Source organism: Lampris incognitus, chromosome 8 (assembly GCF_029633865.1).
Source record: "Lampris incognitus isolate fLamInc1 chromosome 8, fLamInc1.hap2, whole genome shotgun sequence".
In the NCBI taxonomy this organism is placed as follows: domain Eukaryota; kingdom Metazoa; phylum Chordata; class Actinopteri; order Lampriformes; family Lampridae; genus Lampris; species Lampris incognitus.
In genome coordinates, this window is record NC_079218.1 from 424503 (window position 1) to 448890 (window position 24388).

Below are 24388 nucleotides of genomic sequence, written 5' to 3' on the forward strand. Positions count from 1 at the left end.
GGGGGTTGTTTCCCATATCGCGTGTGGACGGTTCCTCCACTGGCTGTTGCAGGACAAACTTGGGAGCCGTTTGAATAGAGGGAGTGGGAAGAGAGGGAGAAAGGCAGAGAGAGACGCACACACCAAAAAAGGTCTGGAGTTGGTGCTGGAGAAACTGCAGGCTTGACAGATGCTCCACAGCCACGGGGAGAGGAGGATGAAGAGAGAGACAGACACACACACGGACAGAAAAGAGTGAGAGAGAGAGAGAGAGAGAGAGAGAGAGAGAGAGAGAGAGAGAGAGAGAGAGAGAGAGAGAGAGAGAGAGAGAAGCGGGGGGAGATGGAGAAAGAATTGACATAAAAAGTGAACTGGAACCAGGAAGTTAAAAACAGTGATCAGAAGAGGGAACAGATGAGCAGACGAGCAGATGAAGAGATGAGCAGATGAGCAGATGAAGAGGCAGGGGACCGTGCAGTGTTGAAAGGGGATGGATGCAGTGAAAATGCACCACTCCCATGCAGCGTGCAGTGATTAACAAAAGTAGGCTGACAGCTGATAGAAAGAAACGAGAGGTGCGGGGCTTGTCCAGAGAGAGAGACAGAGAGAGAGAGAGAGGAGGAGGGGGAGAGACAGACAGAGGGAAGCAGTCCAAAAAAGATAGGCAGGGTGGGCTATTACTGTAAGTGTGTGAGAGTGGAAGAGAGACCGGGGTTGACAGAAAACACCAGAGCAACTGTGAAACCAAAGGTCCCCTGGGCTCCAGACCGAGTGGATCCACCTCGCCTGTATAACACTTCAAATCCAAGCCTTGAGCTCCTAGCGCCAGGAACCATGGACACTGGGGAACAGCTGTAGCTCTGGACCTGAGAGGAGGCCCTCAACCTCTGGGCAGCATGTCAACAGGCCCTGGACTTGGTGAGTCGGGCCTAGCCGAAGGCAGCCAGTCCACAGGACCGGTGGGGCTCCAGACGCTGCTAGACCTGCTGGTAGGGGTCTACCAGGAGTTTTGCTCCTCACCCTTCTCAAGAGAGAAGTATGTCTGTGGGTTCCTGCAATGGGGTGAGTGCCAACATCTCATTTGGACTGTTTGCATATATATTTGTCTTTCCGTGTGTGTGTGTGTGTGTGTGTGTGTGTGTGTGTGTGTGTGTGTGTGTGTGTGCGTGTGTGCGTGTGTGTGTGTGAAACTCAAACCGTTTGAAAGTGCGACCCAGGGTTTATTCCAATGAGCAAAGGGAAGTCTGAACACAATGGGGGCCCTATAACGTTTTACCCACATCTGAGACGGACTTGTTATCTCATGTTGCAGAACTGTTATCTCATGTTGCAGAACTGTTATCTCATGTTGCAGAACTGTTATCTCATGTTGCAGAACTGTTATCTGAAGTTGCAGAACTGTTAACTCTGTTGCAGAACTGTTATCTCATGTTGCAGAACTGTTATGTTGCAGAAATAGTATTATCTCATGTTGCAGAACTGTTAACTCTGTTGCAGAACTATTATCTCATGTTGCAGAACTGTTATCTCATGTTGCAGAACTATTTTCTCATGTTGCAAAACTAGTATTATCTCATGTTGCAGAACTGTTATCTCATGTTGCAGAACTATTTTCTCATGTTGCAGAACTGTTATCTCATGTTGCAGAACTATTCTCTCATGTTGCAGAACTGTTATCTCATGTTGCTGAACTATTATCTCATGTTGCAGAACTGTTATCTCTGTTGCAGAACTATTATCTCCTGTTGCAGAACTGTTATCTCATGTTGCAGAAAAATTAGCTCATGTTACAGAACTTTGAAGAAGTAAACAAATAACTTTTTTTTGTTTTAAATCCTGATCAGCCTGCTGTCAGAGTATTTCTTAACCAGATCTTTGGTGTTCATGGTCTCCAAGTGCTTGAGGAGAAGTCTGGTATTCAAACATCATTGCAGGCCTTGGCTTGCAGCGTGTGCTGCAGGAAGTGCTGGGATAGGAAGGAGATGTGACTGGATTACAGGACCGTTAAAGAAGTCATGGTCCAACAACAAACTTAAAGTGAAACCACTCTGCTCCCATGATAGAAAGATGGGAGACTGAGGTTTTGGGGTGCTTAAGTTCTATGGTGCAAATACATAATTGATATTTTTAGTTTGGGGCCTTGAATAATTTTGTTGGTTGCCAACTTCAAGCTAATCACATTAAATTTAAAGAAAAAATGTAGTTTAAAAGGAGAATAAAAAGGCCCATTTCTATCTGCACAGTGAGGCATCACAGTGGACACAGGAAGTGCGTTTAGGGAACGTCGGCACATTGCTGTTAGAACTGGCTCTGTATAAAGTGTTGTTTCTCCACTTGAGGACATTATAATAAATATAGTTTATATATAAAAATTATAATATATAAAGATTATAATATATAAAGTGTTGTTTCTCCACGTGAGGACATTACAATAAATATAGTTTATATCTAAAGATTATAATATATAAAGATTCTAATATATAAAGTGTTGTTTCTCCACGTAAGGACATTATAATAAATATAGTTTATATATAAAAATTATAATATATAAAGATTCTAATATATAAAGTGTTGTTTCTCCACGTAAGGACATTATAATAAATATAGTTTATATATAAAGATTATAATATATAAAGATTATAATGTATACAGATTATAATATATAAAGATTATAATATATAAAGTGTTGTTTCTCCACATGAGGACATTATAATAAATATAGTTTATATATAAAGATTACAATATATAAAGATTATAATGTATACAGATAATAATATATAAATATTATAATATATAAACTGTTGTTTCTCCACGTGAGGATATTATAATTAATATAGTTTATATATAAAGATTATAATATATAAAGTGTTGTTTCCCCACATGAGAACATTATAATAAATAAAGATCATAATATATAAAGATCATAATATATAACGATTATAATTTATAAAGTGCTGTTTCCCCACATGAGGACATTATAATAAATAAAGATCATAATATATAAATATTATACTATATAAAGGTTATAGTGTATACAGATTATAATATATAAATATTATAATATATAAAGCGTTGTTTCCCCACGTGAGGGCATTATAATGTATAAAGATAATGTATAAATATTATAATATATAAAGATTACAATGTATAAAGATTATAATGTATAAAGCATTGTTTCCCGACGTGAGGGCATTATAATATATAAAGATAATGTATAAAGATTATGATATATAAAGATTATAATATATAAAGATCATAATGTATAAAGATTATAATATATAATGTATAAAGATTATAATATATAAAGATTACAATGTATAAAGATTATAATGTATAAAGACTATAATGTATAAAGATTATATATAAAGTGTTGTTTCCCCATGTGAGGACATTATAATGTATAAAGATTATAATATATAAAGACTATAATGTATAAAGATTATAATATATTACGATTATGATAAGATTATGATGTATAAAGATTATAATATATAAAGATTATAAAGATTATAAGATTATAATGTATAAAGATTAAAATATATAAATATTATAATAAGATTATAATGTATAAAGACTATAATGTATAAAGATTATAGTATATAAATATTATAATAAGATTATAATGTTGTATAAAGATTATAATATATAAAGACTATAATGTATAAAGATTATAATATATTACGATTATAATAAGATTATGATGTATAAAGATTATAATATATAAAGATTATAAAGATTATAAGATTATAATGTATAAAGATTAGAATAAGATTATAATGTATAAAAATCATAATATATAAAGATTATAATAAGATTATAATGTTGTATAAAGATTATAATATATAAAGTTTTGTTTCCACATTACCACCAAGGAAGACAGATGAGGTTCTTTATTTTCGTCCCGGTAACACAACCAGTAACATTACTTTCACATTACTCTCTCTGTCTATCCACACCTGGTTTTCAATGATGTTTTTATTGAAATTGTTTTTTTTCCTACCTCCCTCTCTCTCTCTCCCCCCTCCCTCTCTTTCCCTCTCGCTCTCACTCTCTCTCTCTCTCTGGACTAACCTTTTCAGGGAACATCACCAATCTCAGTTAGCCTATCAGCATATGGTGACGATGTCATGGTTTTCATAACAACTCAAAACGATCTACAAATTCTCAAGCAGAAATTGGCCTTATACAAACAAGCTTCCTCTGCAAAAGTCAATTGGTCAAAATCTGAGGGGCTCTTGCTGGGGGTGTGGAACAATAAAGAGAAGCCAACATTACCAACGGGGCTGCAGTGGAATACAGAAGGGATAAAATGCCTAGTTGTCTTTCTGGGCAGTGACCGCTTTCTGAGCAAAAACTGGGAGGGTTTAATTGAAAAGGTCAGTGCCCGATTGTCTAGTTGGACTTGGATCCAGCCTCAGTTGTCCTATAGGGGAAGTGTCTTGATTGTTAACAACTTTATTGCCTCGATGTTCTGGCACCGGTTTACAGTTGTAGAACCTCTGGACACGCTCATACAGGAAGTACAGAAGACGCTGGTGGACTTCTTCTGGGGAGGCTTCACCAAGACCAAGTCTGCTGTACTGTTCCTACCAGTGCCAGAAGGAGGCCAAGGCCTGATTGACCTCTGCAGTCATATCATGGCTTTTCGCCTTAAAACTGTGCAGCGCCTTTTATACCATGACCAGCGACTTTGGAGTGAAACAGCATCTGTGTTGCTTCGGAGGGTTATGAACCTGAACTATGACAAGCACCTGTTCCTTCTGGACCTGGCTGGCATGGAGTTCACCACGACACCCTTCTATCAGTCTGTACTCCGAGCTTGGGGAACGGTCTTATGCACCAACAGAGACTACTCCCAGCTCTATGGCAGTGTAGGGGAGGAACCACTGTTCCACAACCCACTGATACGCTGCAGGATGCTCAGCTCCGTAAGTGTACAGAGATCCCTCATGAGAGCTGGACTTACGAAGTTAGTGTGTCTCAGATCAGGAGGACAGTGGAAAACGGCTGGCATTTTGAGCCAAGAGACTGGCTTTAAATCTCTTTGTTTGATGGAGAGGTTGTTGGAGGAAGTGATCAGTGCACTTCCTGGCTTCTTCAGAGAGGCACTAGGAGTGGAGTGTGGGGAGGATCAGCCGGCTATGCAGCTTGTTTTTTCCATCTGTGTCAATCCATGCAGCAGTGGCGGAGCAGGAGGAAGTGAATCAATCAATCAGATTTTATTTGTATAGCACTTTTCATACAAACAAAGGTAACACAAAGTGCTTCACACAATAAAACGATGAAATCAATAACCCCCCCCCCCACAAAAAAATAAATGAATAAAAGTGCAGGCAAATTTTATAAAAGTAAAAACAAGTTTAAAACTGAGTTAGTAAAATAAATAAAAGTGCCATAAACATTGATTAATTAAAAGTAGCAACAGAGCAGAATATATAAAAATAGCAAAATATAAAAAACACTCACGCACATACTATGAACTTAGCTGTAGGCTGTTTTAAAAAGTAAGGTTTTGAACCTGCTTTTAATTGTGTCCAGTGTGGGGGCCTCTCTCAGGTCCTCAGGCAGAGTATCCAGTGTGGGGGCCTCTCTCAGGCCCTCAGGCAGGGCATTCCATCTACTTGGGGCGTAAAGAGAAAATGCATCTTCCCCTGCTCTAGACCTGCATGAGGGATGGTTAAAAGACCACTGCCATTGGACCTGAGAGTTCTTGCTGGTTTATAAGGAATTAACATATCTTTTATATAGTGTGGTGCAAGGCCATTTAGCGCTTTGTATACAAGTAAAAGAATTTTAAAATCAATTCTAGTTTTAACAGGGAGCCAATGCAGAGATCTAGGAACAGATGTAATGTGCTCATACTTTTCAGGTCTGGTGAGAACACGTGCTGCTGCATTTTTAATTAACTGTAGCTGGTGCACAACTGATTTTGGGAGGCCTGTGAATAGTCCATTGCAGTAGTCCAGTCTACTTGTTATCAATGCATGGATTGATTTCTCACAGTCTGATATTGATAGATAGCCCCTTAGTTTTGAAATGTTTTTAAGATGGTAGAAGGCCGATCTTGTGAAATGATCGATGTGGCTCTTAAAATTTAGATCGCTGTCTATGATTACACCAAGATTTGTAGCTTCACCTTTGCACTCCAGAGACAGAGAGCTGAGATGAGCTGCAATTCTCTGTCTCTGAGTCTTTGCACCAAAAATAAGTATTTCTGTCTTGCCTTTGGCTAGTTTGTCTTTTCCTCTCCCAGTAGGATGGCTAGTTTGTCTTTCCTCTCCCAGTAGGATGGCTAGTTTGTCTGTCCTCTCCCAGTAGGATGGCTAGTTTGTTCTCTCCTCTCCCAGTAGGATGGCTAGTTTGTCTTCTCCTCTCCCAGTAGGATGGCTAGTTTGTTCTCTCCTCTCCCAGTAGGATGGCTAGTTTGTCTTTCCTCTCCCAGTAGGATGGCTAGTTTGTTCTCTCCTCTCCCAGTAGGATGGCTAGTTTGTCTTCTCCTCTCCTAGTAGGGTGGCTAGTTTGTTCTCTCCTCTCTCTGTAGGATGTCTAGTTTGTTCTCTCCTCTCCCAGTAGGATGGCTAGTTTGCCTTCTCCTCTCCTAGTAGGGTGGCTAGTTTGTTCTCTCCTCTCTCTGTAGGATGTCTAGTTTGTTCTCTCCTCTCCCAGTAGGATGACTAGTTTGTCTTCTCCTCTCCTAGTAGGATGGCTAGTTTGTTCTCTCCTCTCTCTGTAGGATGTCTAGTTTGTTCTCTCCTCTCTCTGTAGGATGTCTAGTTTGTTCTCTCCTCTCCCAGTAGGATGGCTAGTTTGTCTTTCCTCTCCCAGTAGGATGGCTAGTTTGTTCTCTCCTCTCCCAGTAGGATGGCTAGTTTGTCTTCTCCTCTCCTAGTAGGATGGCTAGTTTGTTCTCTCCTCTCTCTGTAGGATGTCTAGTTTGTTCTCTCCTCTCCCAGTAGGATGGCTAGTTTGTTCTCCCCTCTCTCTGTAGGATGTCTAGTTTGTTCTCTCCTCTCCCAGTAGGATGGCTAGTTTGTCTTTCCTCTCCCAGTAGGATGGCTAGTTTGTTCTCTCCTCTCCCAGTAGGTTGGCTAGTTTGTCTTCTCCTCTCCTAGTAGGATGGCTAGTTTGTTCTCTCCTCTCTCTGTAGGATATCTAGTTTGTTCTCTCCTCTCCCAGTAGGATGGCTAGTTTGTTCTCTCCTCTCTCTGTAGGATGTCTAGTTTGTTCTCTCCTCTCCCAGTAGGATGTCTAGTTTGTCTTCTCCTCTCCTAGTAGGACGGCTAGTTTGTTCTCTCCTCTCTCATTAGGATGTCTAGTTTGTTCTCTCCTCTCCCAGAAGGATGACTAGTTTGTTTTCTCCTCTCCCAGTAGGATGTCTAGTTTGTTCTCTCTTCCCCCAGTAGGATGGCTAGTTTGTCTTCTCCTCTCCCAGTAGGATGACTAGTTTGTTCTCTCCTCTCCCAGTAGGATGGCTAGTTTGTTGATGTCAGGGAGGCTTCTGAAGTTTGGGTGGATGTGTTCAGTGTTTGGGTAGTAATGATTTCTAATGTGATTCTACTTAGGCCAGGTGATGATGAAGTATAGCTCTGTCTCCACCTCTTCCATGTCACAGTGTGAGTACAGCCTCTCTTCTGCCGGCAGCCGTGTTTGTCTGTGCTGGCCTTTTTCTACGGCCACGCTGTGCTCACTGAGTCTTTACTTCATCAGGGCGGTTCTCAGTTTGGTGTCAGTCGCTGTGCAGATATTCTGCAACAGTGTACTGTCTTTTTAGGGCCACATAGCGTTACATGTTATGTTGGTTTGTAGTTTGTGTGTCCCAATAAGTAATATAATTTTAGTTTTTGTTGAGTTATAATTTGGTGGATTCTGAGGTTCTGGTCCCAAGGCTGTGAAGTGTTGGTGTTTGTTAGTGACCTGAGCATCAGGACCAGTTGAGTGAGGGGACTGGTTTTGCTCAACTCTGGGACTTGCAAGGCTTTGTAATGGTATGAGTGGGAGTCACTGTTTTTCAAATGTTGCCAGAATGTGATTGCCCTTTTCTGTATTTTAATCAGTAATGGATACTGGCCTAATTCTGCCCTGCATGCATTGTTTGTTGTTTTCCTCTGGATGTGTAAGAGGTTCTTACAGAACTCTGCATGCAGGGTCTCAATTGGATGTTTGTCCCAGTTGCTAAATTCTTGATTTGCAATTGGACCCCACACTTCACTGCCATAGAGGGCAATTGGTTCGATTACTGGCTGGAATATTTTCAGCCAGATTCTAATTGGAATATCTACAAAAATGTGTCGTTTTATGACATAGAAAGCGCTGTGTGCTTTTTCTTTCAGTTCGTTCACTGCCAAGTTAACATTTCTTGTGTTGCTGATTTTTAGTCCTAAATAATTATAGTTCTGGGAATGTTCAATGTGATTTCTTCCTAATGTGAATGTATATTTCATTCTCTGGGATCCAGATCGTTTTTTGAAAAATCATGAGTTTGGTCTTTTTCATGTTTACTGCCAGGGCCCAGGTCTGGCAGTACTGCTCCAGCAGGCTCAGGTTCTGCTGTAGCCCCTGTGCAGTAGGAGACAGCAGAACTAGGTTGTCTGCATAGAGCAGGAATTTGATCTCTGAGTTGTGTAGAGTGAGGCCGGGTGCTGCTGATTGCTCTAGAGTTTTTGCCAATTTGTTGATGTAAATGTTGAGCAAAGTTGGACTCAAGCAGCAACCCTGTCTCCCTCCACGCTCCTGGGAGAGGAAATTTGTTCTTTTATCACCAATTTTTATCCCACACTTCTTTTCTGTGTACATTGATTTAATGATTATGTACCTCTCAATTCAATTCAATTCAATATGTGCTTTATTGATATGACATACGTTTTGTACATATTGCTAAAGCATGTAAAACAACAGCACAACACAACAATGATTATAATAACAGCAACAGCAACAATGATTATGATATCCAACAACAACAGTAGCAATAGGTGCCGTCACCCACTGTCTCTCAGGTTGTGGCAGGATAATATAAATCTTGCTGCAATGCTCGCCGCGGGCCCCCCTCCCAGGACCACCCGCAGCTTACCTGCGTCGTCCATTTCCTGGTACTCTGGAATCACATGTTCCAGTTCCTTGACAAAAGTCCGTCACTGTTTTTCAAATTTTTCACATATAAGGAGGAAGTGCCCCTCTGTCTCCACCTCATCTGTCATGCACTGACCACATGTTTGATGCTCTTTTAGCAACCACATCTTTTTATGTCTCCCCTTTTCAATGGCGAGACTGTGGTCACTGAGCCTGTATTTGGTGAGGATCTGTTGCTGCTTCCTGTCTCTGACAGTAAAGAGGTATTCTTCCAAATCACAGTTTGTTTTTAGGGCCCAACAGACTTCTATTTTTTTTTTAGTTTTGATTTCAGCGTTCCAATGTTTCAGATAATTGTTCTTGCTTTGTTTTATAGCCTGATTTATCGTAAACTTTGTTTGGGATGCAGTGCTGGCCTGAGGTTGGTTGGTCTTAGTATTTGTTACAGGGTTAGTGAGTCTCAGAGCCAGCTGCTTCAGGGGACTCTTTTTGGGGTTCAGTTCTTGGGTTTTCAGAGCTTTAAAGTGCAATGTATTTGTTGGGCTTGTGTTTAAGTGCATCCAGAAATTTAGAGATCTTTTTTGTACATTTATCAGTAATGGAAACCGGCCTAATTCTGCCCTACATGCATTGTTTGGTGTTTTCCTTTGTATTTTCAGAATCATTCTACAGAATTCAGCATGTAGGGTTTCTGCTGGATGCTTGTCCCATCTAGTGTAGCTGGAAAGACTGAGTGGACCCCATACCTCACTTCCATATAGCGCAGTGGGCAGAATTACACTATCAAAAAGTTTGCCCCAGATGGAGATTGGTATATCAATGTTAAAGAGTTTATTTTTTAATTGCATATAGAGCTCTACAAGCTTTTTATTTTAGGTTATTCACTGCCCAACTGCATCCTCAAGCAGGTCTAGTAGTTGTTGCAGCCCATCTTTGGTTGGTGACAACAAAACTAGCTCATCTGCATAAAGCACAAATTTTACTTCCATGTCATACAGGGGGAGACCTGGGGCTGCAGACTGTTCCAGCTGCACCGCCAGTTCATTAATATATATATGAAACAGTGTCGGGCTAAGTCCACAGCCCTGTCTCACCCCTCTATTCTGAGTGAAGAACTCAGTGTGTTTGTCTCCAATCTTAACTGCAAATTTGTTGTCCGAATACATTGACTTTATTATGTCATACACTTTACCCCCTACACCACTTTGTAAAAGTTTATAGTATAGTCCTTCATGCCAAATAGAGTCGAAAGCTTTTTGAAGTCAATAAAATAAGCAAATATTTTTCCATTTTTGGTTTGATTCACCTTTTCATTTATGAGGGTGTGTAGGGTGTAAATATGGTCCGTAGTCCGGTGATTTGGGAGGAAGCCAATTTGACCTTTGCTCAGGACATTGTGTTCGTTAAGGAGGGTTAGAATTGGATTGTTCAAAATGCTGTTAAACACCTACCCCAGACTACTGCTCACACAAATGCCTCTGAAATTATTAGGATCCAATTTATCTCAATTTTTATGAATAAGAGTTATAAGCCCTTTGCTCCAGATGTCAGGAAAAAATCCCGAACTTAGAACGATGTTGAACAATTTGAGTACTGCCCTTTGCAGCTCAGGTGTGCTGTTTTTAAGCATCTCGCTTCTGATGCTGTCAAGGCCACAAGCTTTATTGGGTTTTAAGGATTTGAGCTTCTGTGCCAATTCTTCTTGTGTTATTGGAAAATCCAGTGGGTTTTGGTTGTCTTTTATAGTGCCTTCGAGCAACTGTAATTTTTGTTTGATCAGATTGTAATTGGAATTTGAGTGTTCTTGTTGGATTTCCGAAGAGATATGTTCAAAATGTATCTCTCTCTCTCTCTCTCTCTCTCTCTCTCTCGCTCTCTCTCTGTTCCTCTCTCTCTCTGGTGCAGGCCAGTCAATCCTTAAGCATATTCAAACTTATTGTGACACGTGTGATAAAATGTACTTTTGGATGTATTGCTGCAGCAGTACATATACTAAATGTACCGTTGGATGTATTGCTTCGGCAGTACATATACTAAATGTACCTTTGGATGTATTGTTTTGGCAGTACATATACTAAATCTATTTTGGATGTATTGCTTCGACAGTACATATACTAAATGTACTTTTGGATGCATTGCTTTGGCAGTACATATACTAAATGTACTTTTGGCTGCCAGAGGACTGGTTAGTGAAGCTTGTAAGAAAGCTGCCGTAGTGTCACACTACTATCACACTTTTCCCTCCGTGTGTCTTTTCCACGACTATGTTGACGTCTCATAGGTTGAAAGCAGAGGACCCTCCTCCAGGTGTTCTTTTCTTTCTATAGAAGCCAGGAGATGTATAGTATCTTTACATCCTCACATGTATAGTATCGTTACGTCCTCATGTGTATAGTATCTTTACATCCTCAGCCACTGGCCTCCAGTGACGTCTAGAAGTCAACCTCATATCCGAGTCTGGGCTCATGTTTACTAAATCCCACCCTGCAGCCAAACATTTTATAATTTATAAAAAATGTTTGTATTACTCTGGTTTTATTTGGGCCAACTTGAGACACAAGTAAATGTTTACTCAAATCATTCATATTGCATGTTATTCAGACTTAATGTTTAGATTTAGGCTGAGATTTAAGGATATTTTTAGTAATTCTATTTTATTTTAGAAATAGTTTTTTTAAATTATGTTTATTTTTCTACTTTTACAAAAAAAATCTCATTATTTCTTAATTCATTTTGAGGAAATATTTGCTAGATTTAAATCCAAATATACAAAATAAGGTTTTTTTATTATTCAAAATATAAACAAAATGGCCTAATCTCAATCTGTGTCATGTACATACAGTGCACGATTGCTGACAAACAGTAGCTTATACTGTTATTACTGAGTAATATCGTGCATAACAGTGCAACAACAGTGACAGGGTTGCCATAATGCTAACTCCAATCAGCCTGCAGATAACTCATATTCAAGGTTAAACCTCCATCCAACTAAAACCACAGACTTGCAGGACAGCCAGGCTCAGCATGTTCCCGTAGGATTAGGCGCGTTACCTTGTTGTGGGTACCAAGTGTCACACCAGAGGTTACACAACACACACGTACAGTAGCTCAGTAGCCACGGTGATAGGGCCAACAATACACCGTCCCCATCACAAATGGAAGACCAACACAAGGTCATGTAAGCCAACACTCATGTCCTGCATGTCTGCCCCCCCTCCCACCCACCCCTCTAAATTCCCTGGGGATATTTCAACTGGGGGGGTAATCGGACTAAGCCCACCAGCAGTCACCTTGTACATACACATATGGAAATATTCGCACACTTGCAACACACGCAGGTCCACACACAAAGTAACACGCATTCATACAACATGCATATAACATATAACATGCATACACATGCATAGAGCCTGCTGGGGGTATTTCAGCTGGTGCCCTCCGGTCAGGCCCAACACATTTTGCTTTTGATGCATCTTTTTAAGCACAAGCACACAGAAAAAAATACCATCACATGAATGCTGGATGATTGCCATCACTCTTGCGCCTTTATTGTCATGTTTCAACCTCTCATTCTTTTTCTTCCATATACCACGCATCCACCCACCCATCCGTCCATCCATCATCCATCCATCTGTCCACTCTCTCTCTCTCTCGCCCTCACCCTTCCACTGTTAGTATTTTCCGTCAATGAGAGTGACTGGACAGTGATTGTATGTGTTCATGTCCAGAGGCTACAGGGTGGGGGGGTATCATATGTCTCTAGTGATGGGGCTTTTCAAATGTAACCGCAGCATGTGTGCTGGGATGAGGATCCGATGTCAGAGTTGGCTGGCTGGCCAGTGATGAAGCAGGTTCCTGGGTTTAGCATGACCACTGGCCTGACATCCGTTTGTTTAGTATAGCCGGCAAAGCTTAAATAAAAAATGAAAAAAAGTCATGGACAGGGGACTTGATTCTGTCAAAGGTCACAAAGCTTAGGAGCTCAGGGAATGTCTGTCTCTAAATAATGCTTACGTCTGAGTGGGTCTCTATTGTGACCGTCCTCGCATAGCCCCAGCTGAACTGCATTTACAATTTGATAGAAATTAGACGGCAGATCAAGGGGGAGATTTTCGGCCTGGCCCAGCTGCCACAGAAGGAGAAGTTCTGGGATAATTGTGCTGAATGAGGAAATTACTGTAAGCCCACAAACAGGATCCTCCTCTATTCTGTTTCCTTTAACCTCCTCCTGTGCCAGTCCCTCCCTCTCCTTCTGTGTCTGGGTGGCTGTGGTCCGGTCACTCCCTACATGGCCTTCCAAACAGGACAAGCAAATCGATGGGTACCAAGCCAGAGACAACATTCACAGGAGCAAGTCATGACTCCATCACTGTTGTTCTCTCTGCCATGTCTAGGCCCACACAACACATTAGTAACAGGAAGTGTCAATAAACTTGACAATTGTAATGGGCTGGCGTGACACAGCCTAATTTTGGGTCATACACAGAGGCAAATGTGGCGGCATGCATCTAACTAAATTTTTTGCCTATTCTCTCGTGCAGTGAATTCTGGTTAGCCTGGCACAGAAACAGCAGTACGACTGTTTAGGCCATAGTAGTTAAAATGATATCCAGGAGACAAATGGGTTTAAATAATGCATTTTCTATAGTGGCTGGGTGCTTTTTGCTTGCATAATTGAGGTTTTCTATATGCATATGATGGGAAATTATATTTACAGGACTTGTGAGTAAATCAGAACCATAAACAATGATTCTTTAGGAAGTAAAATTTATAAATGTGGAAAAGAATGGCGTTGCTGCCAGCTGAATGTGCCTTTCAAATGCTAGTTTCTATCACACAAAGCATAAAAATGCATCCTTGCACAACCCATTAGTCAGTGATGACTTGCATCAACCAGTTGGTAGACTCACCCTTCATTTTATTTATGTTTTTTATTTGCATCTTAAGAAATACCAATAGAAATCACTGTAGTCATAAGATGTGGTCTTTGGATACTTGGAATATTTCAGCTATTGTGATCTATTTCTGATCCATGACTGCCATAGTTGCATTTTTTAATCCCCCTGGAGGTGAATGGCAGTTTGGAAAGTTCACAGTAGACTGTGTACAAAGAAAAGACATCATGCTTAAAAGTGTTATGTGCAGTATTTTGGCTTTCTCAAAGTACAAGATGACTGGTAAATATCAGCAGAGGTTGTGGAGAATGGTACTGATCGAAACAAACTAAATGACGCATGGCTCTTGATTTCCTCAGATTTCTGCACCCAGAAACAAAGGAGCCGGGCCAGTGGAGCTATTGTTTTTGTTTTTGTTTTTGTTTTTTTAGCGGGAGGGGGGGGGTCCTCCGCCTCCAAAAAGACTTGGCTCACATTGTTAGTTCTCAGCAAACTATGCAGCGATTGCAGCAAACAATATCTACTATGGGGATTTGACAATGGCTGATATCAGTGGAGGCACTGTGCATCCTCTATTTTTCTCACTTTGTCCCCCGTCCTTCACAGAGGGGGGACATTTCCGTTCATGAGGCTAGGAGGCTGGCAAGTGTAAGTGTGCTGCCTGGTTACTAATGGTGATGTTCTTGTATAAACACAAGCAGGCATGGCCCCCGGATAGCTCCTGCCTGCACTAGTGCACACACACACGCACACACGCACACACACACACACGCACACACACGCACACACACACACACACGCGCACACACACACACACACATCTTTCCATAAAGGCCGGCCTATCTGGGAGGATACAGCTGCAGGAAGGACAGGCGACAGGGTAGGCAGAGATGTCAGAAAAGTCAGTTATTCCGTTTTTTTCTAATGAGACTTCTATCTGTGACTGGTCTAGGAAGGATGTAACATGCATCATGGAAGTTAAGGGCCCCCAATGTCCAATTGGTGGCTAGTGTCATTAATTGTTGTTGGTGCAGTTTATTTTTGTGATCATAGTCCCATGTCTCTCCAGGAAGCATTGTTCAGTACACTGGATATGACGTTAACCACTCGAGAGAGCATTCACACCAAAGGCCAAGTCAGACCACAAGCTTATGTACTAACCCATAGTCTTACCAACACCTAGATCTTAATTTACATTTATATTACAATACGCTACAATACGATGCAACTTTATCATCAGTTTGCACTGAAATTGATTTTGCATCCTCAGGCAGTTCTGTCAAGAGATTAACACACAAATGAAACATAAAGTTACACATGTGACACATCATGGATGTACAAAACACATCCAACAGTCATGGTAGACACACACATCACATTGTGTCCCCTGGATTCAGATCTCAGTTGGCAGCACACTGCTTTTGGCTTTGTTCCTGTAGCTGTTTTTATGCATAACTGAGAGCAAAGTACCAAATCAAATGTCTTGTGTGTGACCCTGCTTAGCCGATATCCCCTGACGTCAGTCCCGTCAGGGGATATAGTTCTGGAGTTAGTCAGTCAGTGGTCACCACAGAGGACGGCAGCTCAGCCGAGTGAAACCATTTCCATTTGGTATGAGACAGAAGTGGTGAATATTCATGCGTACATACAGGAATGAAGGTCAGCAGGTGTCAGCTAAGCCGGCGTGTAAGACAGTTTGATTCAACGGGTCAACAATTAGTGGCTTCATATGAACTTTTTTTTTAGTGGCTCATGAGAAGTCGGAGAGTTGCTTGCATAACCAAAGGTCAATGGTTTTGTGATCTCTGGTTAAGCTTTGTAGAATATTCATGACCAGGGAGTTCTGAAAATCACAAGACCCTCCACAGCACGAGTCACATGGCAGTCACAGTTTTCCACTGAAGGACGACATACAGCAGTAAAAGCCTATAAAGGATTCAATTCACAGAATTCCCTCATTGCGTTGGAGGACAACGTGTGTCTGGAAGCAGCGCTCTCTCCACCTAAAAACAGTTTACACTGCGCCTCCGTCACACTTGCATTCCTCCCACTGTGAGAAGAGGAGGGGGAATGAAAATAAAAATAAGGGACTGGAAAACTTGTCTCACTTCATAAGCAATGGCTGCTATTCTTAGATTGTGTGGAGAAACCATAATTCTGATAGACCTTCTTTTAGAGGGCAAAGTCTGTGTTGTAAGCAGTATCCGTCCACTAACATACGTCCAATAATGTGAGACAGACAGACAGACAGACAGACAGACAGACAGACAGAGAGAGAGAGAGAGAGAGAGAGAGAGAGAGAGAGAGAGAGAGAGAGAGAGAGAGAGAGAGAGAGAGAGAGAGAGAGAGAGAGAGATAGAGAGAGAGATAATTACTCACAAATGCAGGTGTTTTTAAGAAGGAAAAAAAAGCCAAAGGAATGGAAAGGCCTTGTATGAAACACGAATTGCAGCAAAATATTTCACTTTTTGGGACTTGTGGGAATTAAAGAAAGTCTAATGATTTGAACAACAGTGAGCAGACTGAACTGTCCTGAAAGTGGACCTCAAGGCCTGCACACACACACACACACACACACACACACACACACACACACACACACACACACACACAGGTGGCACTCTGATCAAAATGCATGTTAACGCTCTTGCACGTTGAAAATGTGCAAGCAAACCATCTAGCACACATAGCATACGGTCCACTAGCTGTTAGCTTGCTCAGTAAAGAGCTTTCTAGCACTGTCTGGACCTCATGACACTAAAAAGAAGAAACTAGTGATATATTACTGTCATAATCACTATCAAATGAGACGTAAATTCCAGATTTTTAACAAATTTGCATAAGAGGCTCACAGGGTTGATAGATACTTCACTTGTTGCTCTGGCTACAATTTGTGTTTGACGGCAAGACTCCAAGAGACACACACGACAAGACACAGCAAAAAAGACAAGCTTATCAAGCTGTTTTATCTCGTTTTAAGTCTTGTAACGCTTATTTCAAGGTTAAGCCAGCAGTAATTTCTCATCGCCACGTCCACATATCATTGCTTGTTTCATGATGACTGGACTTGTTCTTGCCAGAAACTTGATTTGAGATAATGTCTTTTTTTAAAAATACATACCTATATACAAGTCCTGTTGGCATGAAACAAGTGGTTTTTCTTGAAACAAGCAACACCACAAGGTGTTAGTGGCAGGCACAGCTCCAGGATTTCAGTTTTGGGTGGGCCAGGCCAATTATGGATGGGCCTGGAATTCCCTAGGGGGGTCCGGGGGCATGCTCCCCCGGAAGAAAATGTTTCAATATTGATCATTTAAATGCATCAATTTGGTGCATTTTGAGACCAAAATCGAGCTAGATAGAATAACAAATGTAATCACAAAAAACCCCTCATAATTCATGCAACATTGACAAAATGAGCCAAAATGTTAAACATTACTCAGTGCAAAATATATATTGCTTGAACAGCAGCAGTACCATCACTTGCCAACGTTGAAAGCCAGTGAGTGACCATTTTGAACTATAATTCTATCACTGACCGACCAATAGAGGGCGCAACAGGTCTGTGACCAAGCAACCACAGCCCAATCAAAGGCCCCGTCCCGATACGCCCATTTCACGCCACGGCCATCTTGGATTTTTAAAAAGCAAGTGGTGGGAATTTAGCCACGCCCCCTTCATACTCAATCGGAACTCAGTGCAGCCGGGCGGGGCCAGCAGCAGCAGCAGCAAACATGGTTTGGACCACCAACCTGGAGCACCTACCGTCATTTACCACAATATGCAAACTAAGCTGGATCTTTTCTTCTTCGAGTACTTTCTGCCTCTCCTGTGCCAGTGAGGAGAGACACACACACACACACAGGGCTGTATTCAAAGAAGCTGTTTAATCACAATAAAATAAAAATAAGATACATTTCATTTTTATACTGTACATTCAATATTTATACATTAGATTGTCCCATCTACAATATTTTCATTCTTTGTCCTTTAACTTTAACAAAACTGTTGGTTCATTTTAAACTAAAATATGTTGGGTCAACCGTCATTCTGTTGTAGCAATAAACTGGAACTGGCTACCAACTCAAACCATCAACTGTTTACTAAACTGAGATAGTGATTGCTCATCTCAAGGTGTGGGCTAAAAATGGGACTGTACTGAAATGAAGTTAAATATGTTTCAATCTATCTAAGGTTTGTGTGCACTATTTTCTTGTCAGCTGATTTTAACAAATGTTTAAAACAGTGGTCCCTGAAAATGTGTTAGGAGAGCACACACAGTCCCCAGTTGGTTGACTGTTCCACTTAGTGAAAGGGGTATGACTCCATCAAAAATGTGGTACTCCTTTATGCGTCTTATTGACCGTTCGACGTGTATTCTCAAGCCAGCAATACTCTGTGTGTCTGTGAGCTCATCACAGCTAAGCTGTCCACTTGGGCCTAAAAATGTAGGGATGACAAGTTTTACATCTATTTCATCGAGCAGGTCTTTGATAAGGAAGCCCATATCGGCCATGACCTCATCACCTGACTCTAAGAGGTCCAGAACACCTGACCTCTTAGTTATCTCCTTATCAGAAATACATCCTGTGTATAGATTACTTACCAGGCTAACCGACCCTGAGGGAGTGATCCCAATTAGGGATTTCAGTGTAGTGTTACTTTTATAATGGGAGTATGTCATGGTGTTTAAAACCTCCGAACTAGCTGTCTCGATGTGGATCTCTATGCAGTCTGGTATCACTCTTGTGTTTGGGTAGAATTCCCTGAATACTGGTGGCATTAGCTCGTCTACTGCTGCTCTACTAGGCCATATTGGGAGGGTCCCTAACATAAAGAGCAAATAGTGGCCCATGTCGTACAGTTCCTGCTGACTGTGGCCGGCGACACATTGAATCGTACAGATAAATCCAGAGCAAAAAAGCCCTGCCTCACACGGCACAAGAACAGGAAAAACTGATCAATCAGCGATAAATGCTCTGCATGGAAGCCAGACACAGAAATGTGTTCTAGGTTATGGCTGTTCCTTTGCATTTGAGTCCATCGCACCATGGACTCTGCAGTAGGCTGTAAAGCTAAGAGGAGTGCTTTGAGGGTGTGGTAATCCTTAAAACCAGTGTAAAACCTGATCAGATTGGGCGCACACTGGAAGTGTTCTAGACCAAAACGCTCACTTTTCAGCTTTTTATTTTCATCCTCCAGGAAAGCAATGCGTTTCTTTACTGCGTCAAGCTGGTCTTCCACAGAAAGGGGCTTCACGTCGTAGTCATGATCAGGTAGAGTCGCCCAAACCTCACTGGACACATGAGGATATGTCATACATGTGGGAAGCAATATAAATCCACACATTTTCCTGTTATCAAGATGATGTGTCAGAACAGAGCTATCCACTACTGAAAGATTAGTGAATATATATATATATATATATATATATATATATATATATATATATATATATATATATATATACACTACCGTTCAAAAGTTTGGGATCACCCAAACAATTTTGTGTTTTCCATGAAAAGTCACACTTATTCACCACCATATGTTGTGAAATGAATAGAAAATAGAGTCAAGACATTGACAAGGTTAGAAATAATGATTTGTATTTGAAATAAGATTTTTTTACATCAAACTTTGCTTTCGTCAAAGAATCCTCCATTTGCAGCAATTACAGCATTGCAGACCTTTGGCATTCTAGCTGTTAATTTGTTGAGGTAATCTGGAGAAATTGCACCCCACGCTTCCAGAAGCAGCTCCCACAAGTTGGATTGGTTGGATGGGCACTTCTTGCGTACCATACAGTCAAGCTGCTCCCACAACAGCTCAATGGGGTTCAGATCTGGTGACTGTGCTGGCCACTCCATTACCGATAGAATACCAGCTGCCTGCTTCTGCTCTAAATAGTTCTTGCACAATTTGGAGGTGTGTTTAGGGTCATTGTCCTGTTGTAGGATGAAATTGGCTCCAATCAAGCGCTGTCCACTGGGTATGGCATGGCGTTGCAAAATGGAGTGATAGCCTTCCTTATTCAGAATCCCTTTTACCCTGTACAAATCTCCCACCTTACCAGCACCAAAGCAACCCCAGACCATCACATTACCTCCACCATGCTTAACAGATGGCGTCAGGCATTCTTCCAGCATCTTTTCATTTGTTCTGCGTCTCACAAACGTTCTTCTTTGTGATCCAAACACCTCAAACTTGGATTCATCCGTCCACAACACTTTTTGCCAGTCTTCCTCTGTCCAATGTCTGTGTTCTTTTGCCCATCTTAATCTTTTTCTTTTATTGGTCAGTCTCAGATATGGCTTTTTCTTTGCCACTCTGCCCTGAAGCCCAGAATCCCGCAGCCGCCTCTTCACTGTAGATGTTGACACTGGTGTTTTGCGGGTACTATTTAATGAAGATGCCAGTTGGGGACCTGTGAGGCGTCTGTTTCTCAAACTAGAGACTCTAATGTACTTATCTTCTTGCTCAGTTGTGCAACGCGGCCTCCCACTTCTTTTTCTACTCTGGTTAGAGCCTGTTTGTGCTGTCCTCTGAAGGGAGTAGTACACACCGGTGTAGGAAATCTTCAATTTCTTAGCAATTTCTCACATGGAATAGCCTTCATTTCTAAGAACAAGAATAGACTGTCGAGTTTCAGATGAAAGTTCTCTTTTTCTGGCCATTTTGAGCGTTTAATTGACCCCACAAATGTGATGCTCCAGAAACTCAATCTGCTCAAAGGAAGGTCAGTTTTGTAGCTTCTGTAACGAGCTAAACTGTTTTCAGATGTGTGAACATGATTGCACAAGGGTTTTCTAATCATCAATTAGCCTTCTGAGCCAATGAGCAAACACATTGTACCATTAGAACACTGGAGTGATAGTTGCTTGAAATGGGCCTCTATACACCTATGTAGATATTGCACCAAAAACCAGACATTTGCAGCTAGAATAGTCATTTACCACATTAGCAATGTATAGAGTGTATTTCTTTAAAGTTAAGACTAGTTTAAAGTTATCTTCATTGAAAAGTACAGTGCTTTTCCTTCAAAAATATGGACATTTCAATGTGATCCCAAACTTTTGAACGGTAGTGTATATACTAGAAGAACCCCGCTACAATGTAGTGGTTTGGTTATCCACCCATCTAAATCTCCCTCCTCTTCATCCTGAAAGCTAACCGCCTTCCCCCTGCCCCTAAACCCCTCCCCACTCCAACTCCCTCCCCCCAAATGCTCAGAATCATCTGAAATGCCGAGAAAAGTGGTTTTTAGCCATTTTAAGAAAAATGCATATTTTGCATATTTATGCATAATTATGCATAATTTTGATTTAATTTTCTGCTATTTTTTATAGGTGCCCCTGATCATCCCCAATAACCTCCAAAAAGAATCAAGGCCCCAAGTGCTTTAGTTTGGCCGTTTATAGACTCTCACACAGACACACACCAGACACACATTGTGAAAATACAGGAGTATATACACTACCGTTCAAAAGTTTGGGATCACCCAAACAATTTCGTGTTTTCCATGAAAAGTCACACTTATTCACCACCATATGTTGTGAAATGAATAGAAAATAGAGTCAAGACATTGACAAGGTTAGAAATAATGATTTGCATTTGAAATAAGATTTTTTTTACATCAAACTTTGCTTTCGTCAAAGAATCCTCCATTTGCAGCAATTACAGCATTGCAGACCTTTGGCATTCTAGCTGTTAATTTGTTGAGGTAATCTGGAGAAATTGCACCCCACGCTTCCAGAAGCAGCTCCCACAAGTTGGATTGGTTGGATGGGCACTTCTTTGAGCAGATTGAGTTTCTGGAGCATCACATTTGTGGGGTCAATTAAACGCTCAAAATGGCCAGAAAAAGAGAACTTTCATCTGAAACTCGACAGTCTATTCTTGTTCTTAGAAATGAAGGCTATTCCATGCGAGAAATTGCTAAGAAATTGAAGATTTCCTACACCGGTGTGTACTACTCCCTTCAGAGGACAGCACAAACAGGCTCTAACAGGTACTATTTAATGAAGATGCCAGTTGGGGACCTGTGAGGCGTCTGTTTCTCAAACTAGAGACTCTAATGTACTTATCTTCTTGCTCAGTTGTGCAACGCGGCCTCCCACTTCTTTTTCTACTCTGGTTAGAGCCTGTTTGTGCTGTCCTCTGAAGGGAGTAGTACACACCGGTGTAGGAAATCTTCAATTTCTTAGCAATTTCTCGCATGGAATAGCCTTCATTTCTAAGAACAAGAATAGACTGTCGAGTTTCAGATGAAAGTTCTCTTTTTCTGGCCATTTTGAGCGTTTAATTGACCCCACAAATGTGATGCTCCAGAAACTCAATCTGCTCAAAGAAGTGCCCATCCAACCAATCCAACTTGTGGGAGCTGCTTCTGGAAGCGTGGGGTGCAATTTCTCCAGATTACCTCAACAAATTAACAGCTAGAATGCCAAAGGTCTGCAATGCTGTAATTGCTGCAAATGGAGGATTCTTTGACGAAAGCAAAGTTTGATGTAAAAAAAATCTTATTTCAAATACAAATCATTATTTCTAACCTTGTCAATGTCTTGACTCTATTTTCTATTCATTTCACAACATATGGTGGTGAATAAGTGTGACTTTTCATGGAAAACACAAAATTGTTTGGGTGATCCCAAACTTTTGAACGGTAGTGTATATATATATATATATATATATATATATATATATATATATATATATATATATATATATATATATATATATATATTATACAATGCAGTAATCTACATGTTTGAAAAATTGTATTGTACTGACAGTAACAAGTCACCTATCTCCCTCATGTTCCTCTTCATCTTCTTCCGCTATTAAGTCACCAATGCGACTACAAACAGGAGCAAACATTTTTCAGCGTCAAACTTCTGTCTCCCTTCTAATGTTTTAGTCACAGTGAAACTGGTCACCCCAATATTATTTAACTGGCTGTACATGGTGCAACCTCTGCAGCTCAATGCATACAGTAGGCCTACATGTACATAACGTCTGTTGCAATAATAGCAGGAGGAGTAAACATTTAGCCATATGGCATCTTAATGTGTCAGTTGAATTTAGGATGGTACACAGCAGTACGACATGTTGCTTCCAGCAGTGTTTTCAATGAAGAAGGGGGCGTGGTTAAGTTCCCACCGCTTGGTTTTTTTAAAATCCAAGATGGCCGCGGCGTGAAATGGGCGTATACCCACCCTACGCGCCACCTAGAGTGGTGCAGTTTGGTCTTACAGCGTTGCGTAGGGCACGCCGAGTCCCCTTTGGGAAGGAGGTTTAAACGAATTGAATTGGGACGCCTGAGTAACGCGAGCAGAGCAGCGAGCCAGTATTCAGAACTCGCTCATAACGTTGTTATCTGGCATGTAAAGACACGCTGCTAGAGGTCAGTACACTGGGGGTCAACACAATTTTTCTTGCATGGGGTTTTTCAACGGATCCTAGCTCACTTTTGGGTGCTGAATCCAAATCTGGCATTCGTTTTTGCCTATCACATCAGGTTTTTGAACTATGAAAAATCATTATTTTTGAGAAAACAGCAAGTTTACACTCGGAAGTTAAAAAACACTGTTGCATTAGAAGATCGATAGATGCAAAAATGATTACAATGAATAAATAAACACTCAGCCTAGCATGAAATTACTTAAGAAATTAATAGGGGTCATTTTTACCCCCACCAAGATTGACAGACTAGATGGTCAACTTTTGTAAAATCCTGAATAAGGAGCATACAGATAGCACAAAAGCTTGATATGATAGAGCAAATGTGAGCTCAGATTTGGATTCAGCAGCCCAAAATTAGCCAAAAACAGTTTCCAAAGTCCATGCAAGAAAAAAAACTATATTTTGTAGACCAGTGTTATCAATCACTATCCATCACAGTCTACACATCTCTATGATGACAAGACGGTGGCGGAGAGGAAGAGCGTGGAGTTGTGGATACCACCTCTTGCTCATCTCCTGGTCGCAGTGACGAGTCCGACACCGTTCGTGCACGTTTAAAGAACTTAAACAACGTTTGGTATGGCAGCTGGAACTAGCCTAGCCTAGCCTAGCCCAGCCCGCCGGCGTCGAACATCACATCGTGTCTCATGAACTTGCTTGCGCATGAACATCAACATATAAAATTATTTTTATAAAAACTATTTTTAGCACAAAACATGCGATTATTGGCTGATTTCGTATCATTTAAGACTAAATTAAATTTTGTAAAAAATAATGTTTTTTTTGGGGTAGGAAAATTGTAGGGTGGGCCCTGTGAAAAGTGGGCGGGCCTAGGACCGTCAGGCCCGCCCATAACGCCGTGCCTGGTTAGTGGGGAGGACAGTTTACCAGACATCTTGACGCGCCATGACACCCGGAACAAAACGAAGGCGTACCTTGAGAAGCTCGTCTTCCTTGACTTGCCAAGGCTCGCACGAGCAAACCAC

General features: G+C 41.1%; 1 protein-coding gene across 3 annotated transcripts in view; it reads left to right on the forward strand.

The window, feature by feature from the left end:
- The first annotated feature begins 298 nt into the window (after window positions 1-298).
- Window positions 299-24388, forward strand: part of LOC130116841 (myotonin-protein kinase) — a 61798-nt gene continuing 37708 nt past the window's right edge. For all 3 annotated transcript variants that reach the window (XM_056284910.1, XM_056284911.1, XM_056284912.1), the window contains exon 1: window positions 299-1041. In XM_056284910.1, coding sequence (XP_056140885.1) covers window positions 876-1041 — 166 coding nt within the window. In that variant the 5' untranslated portion in view covers window positions 299-875. The remainder of the gene's footprint in view (window positions 1042-24388) is intronic.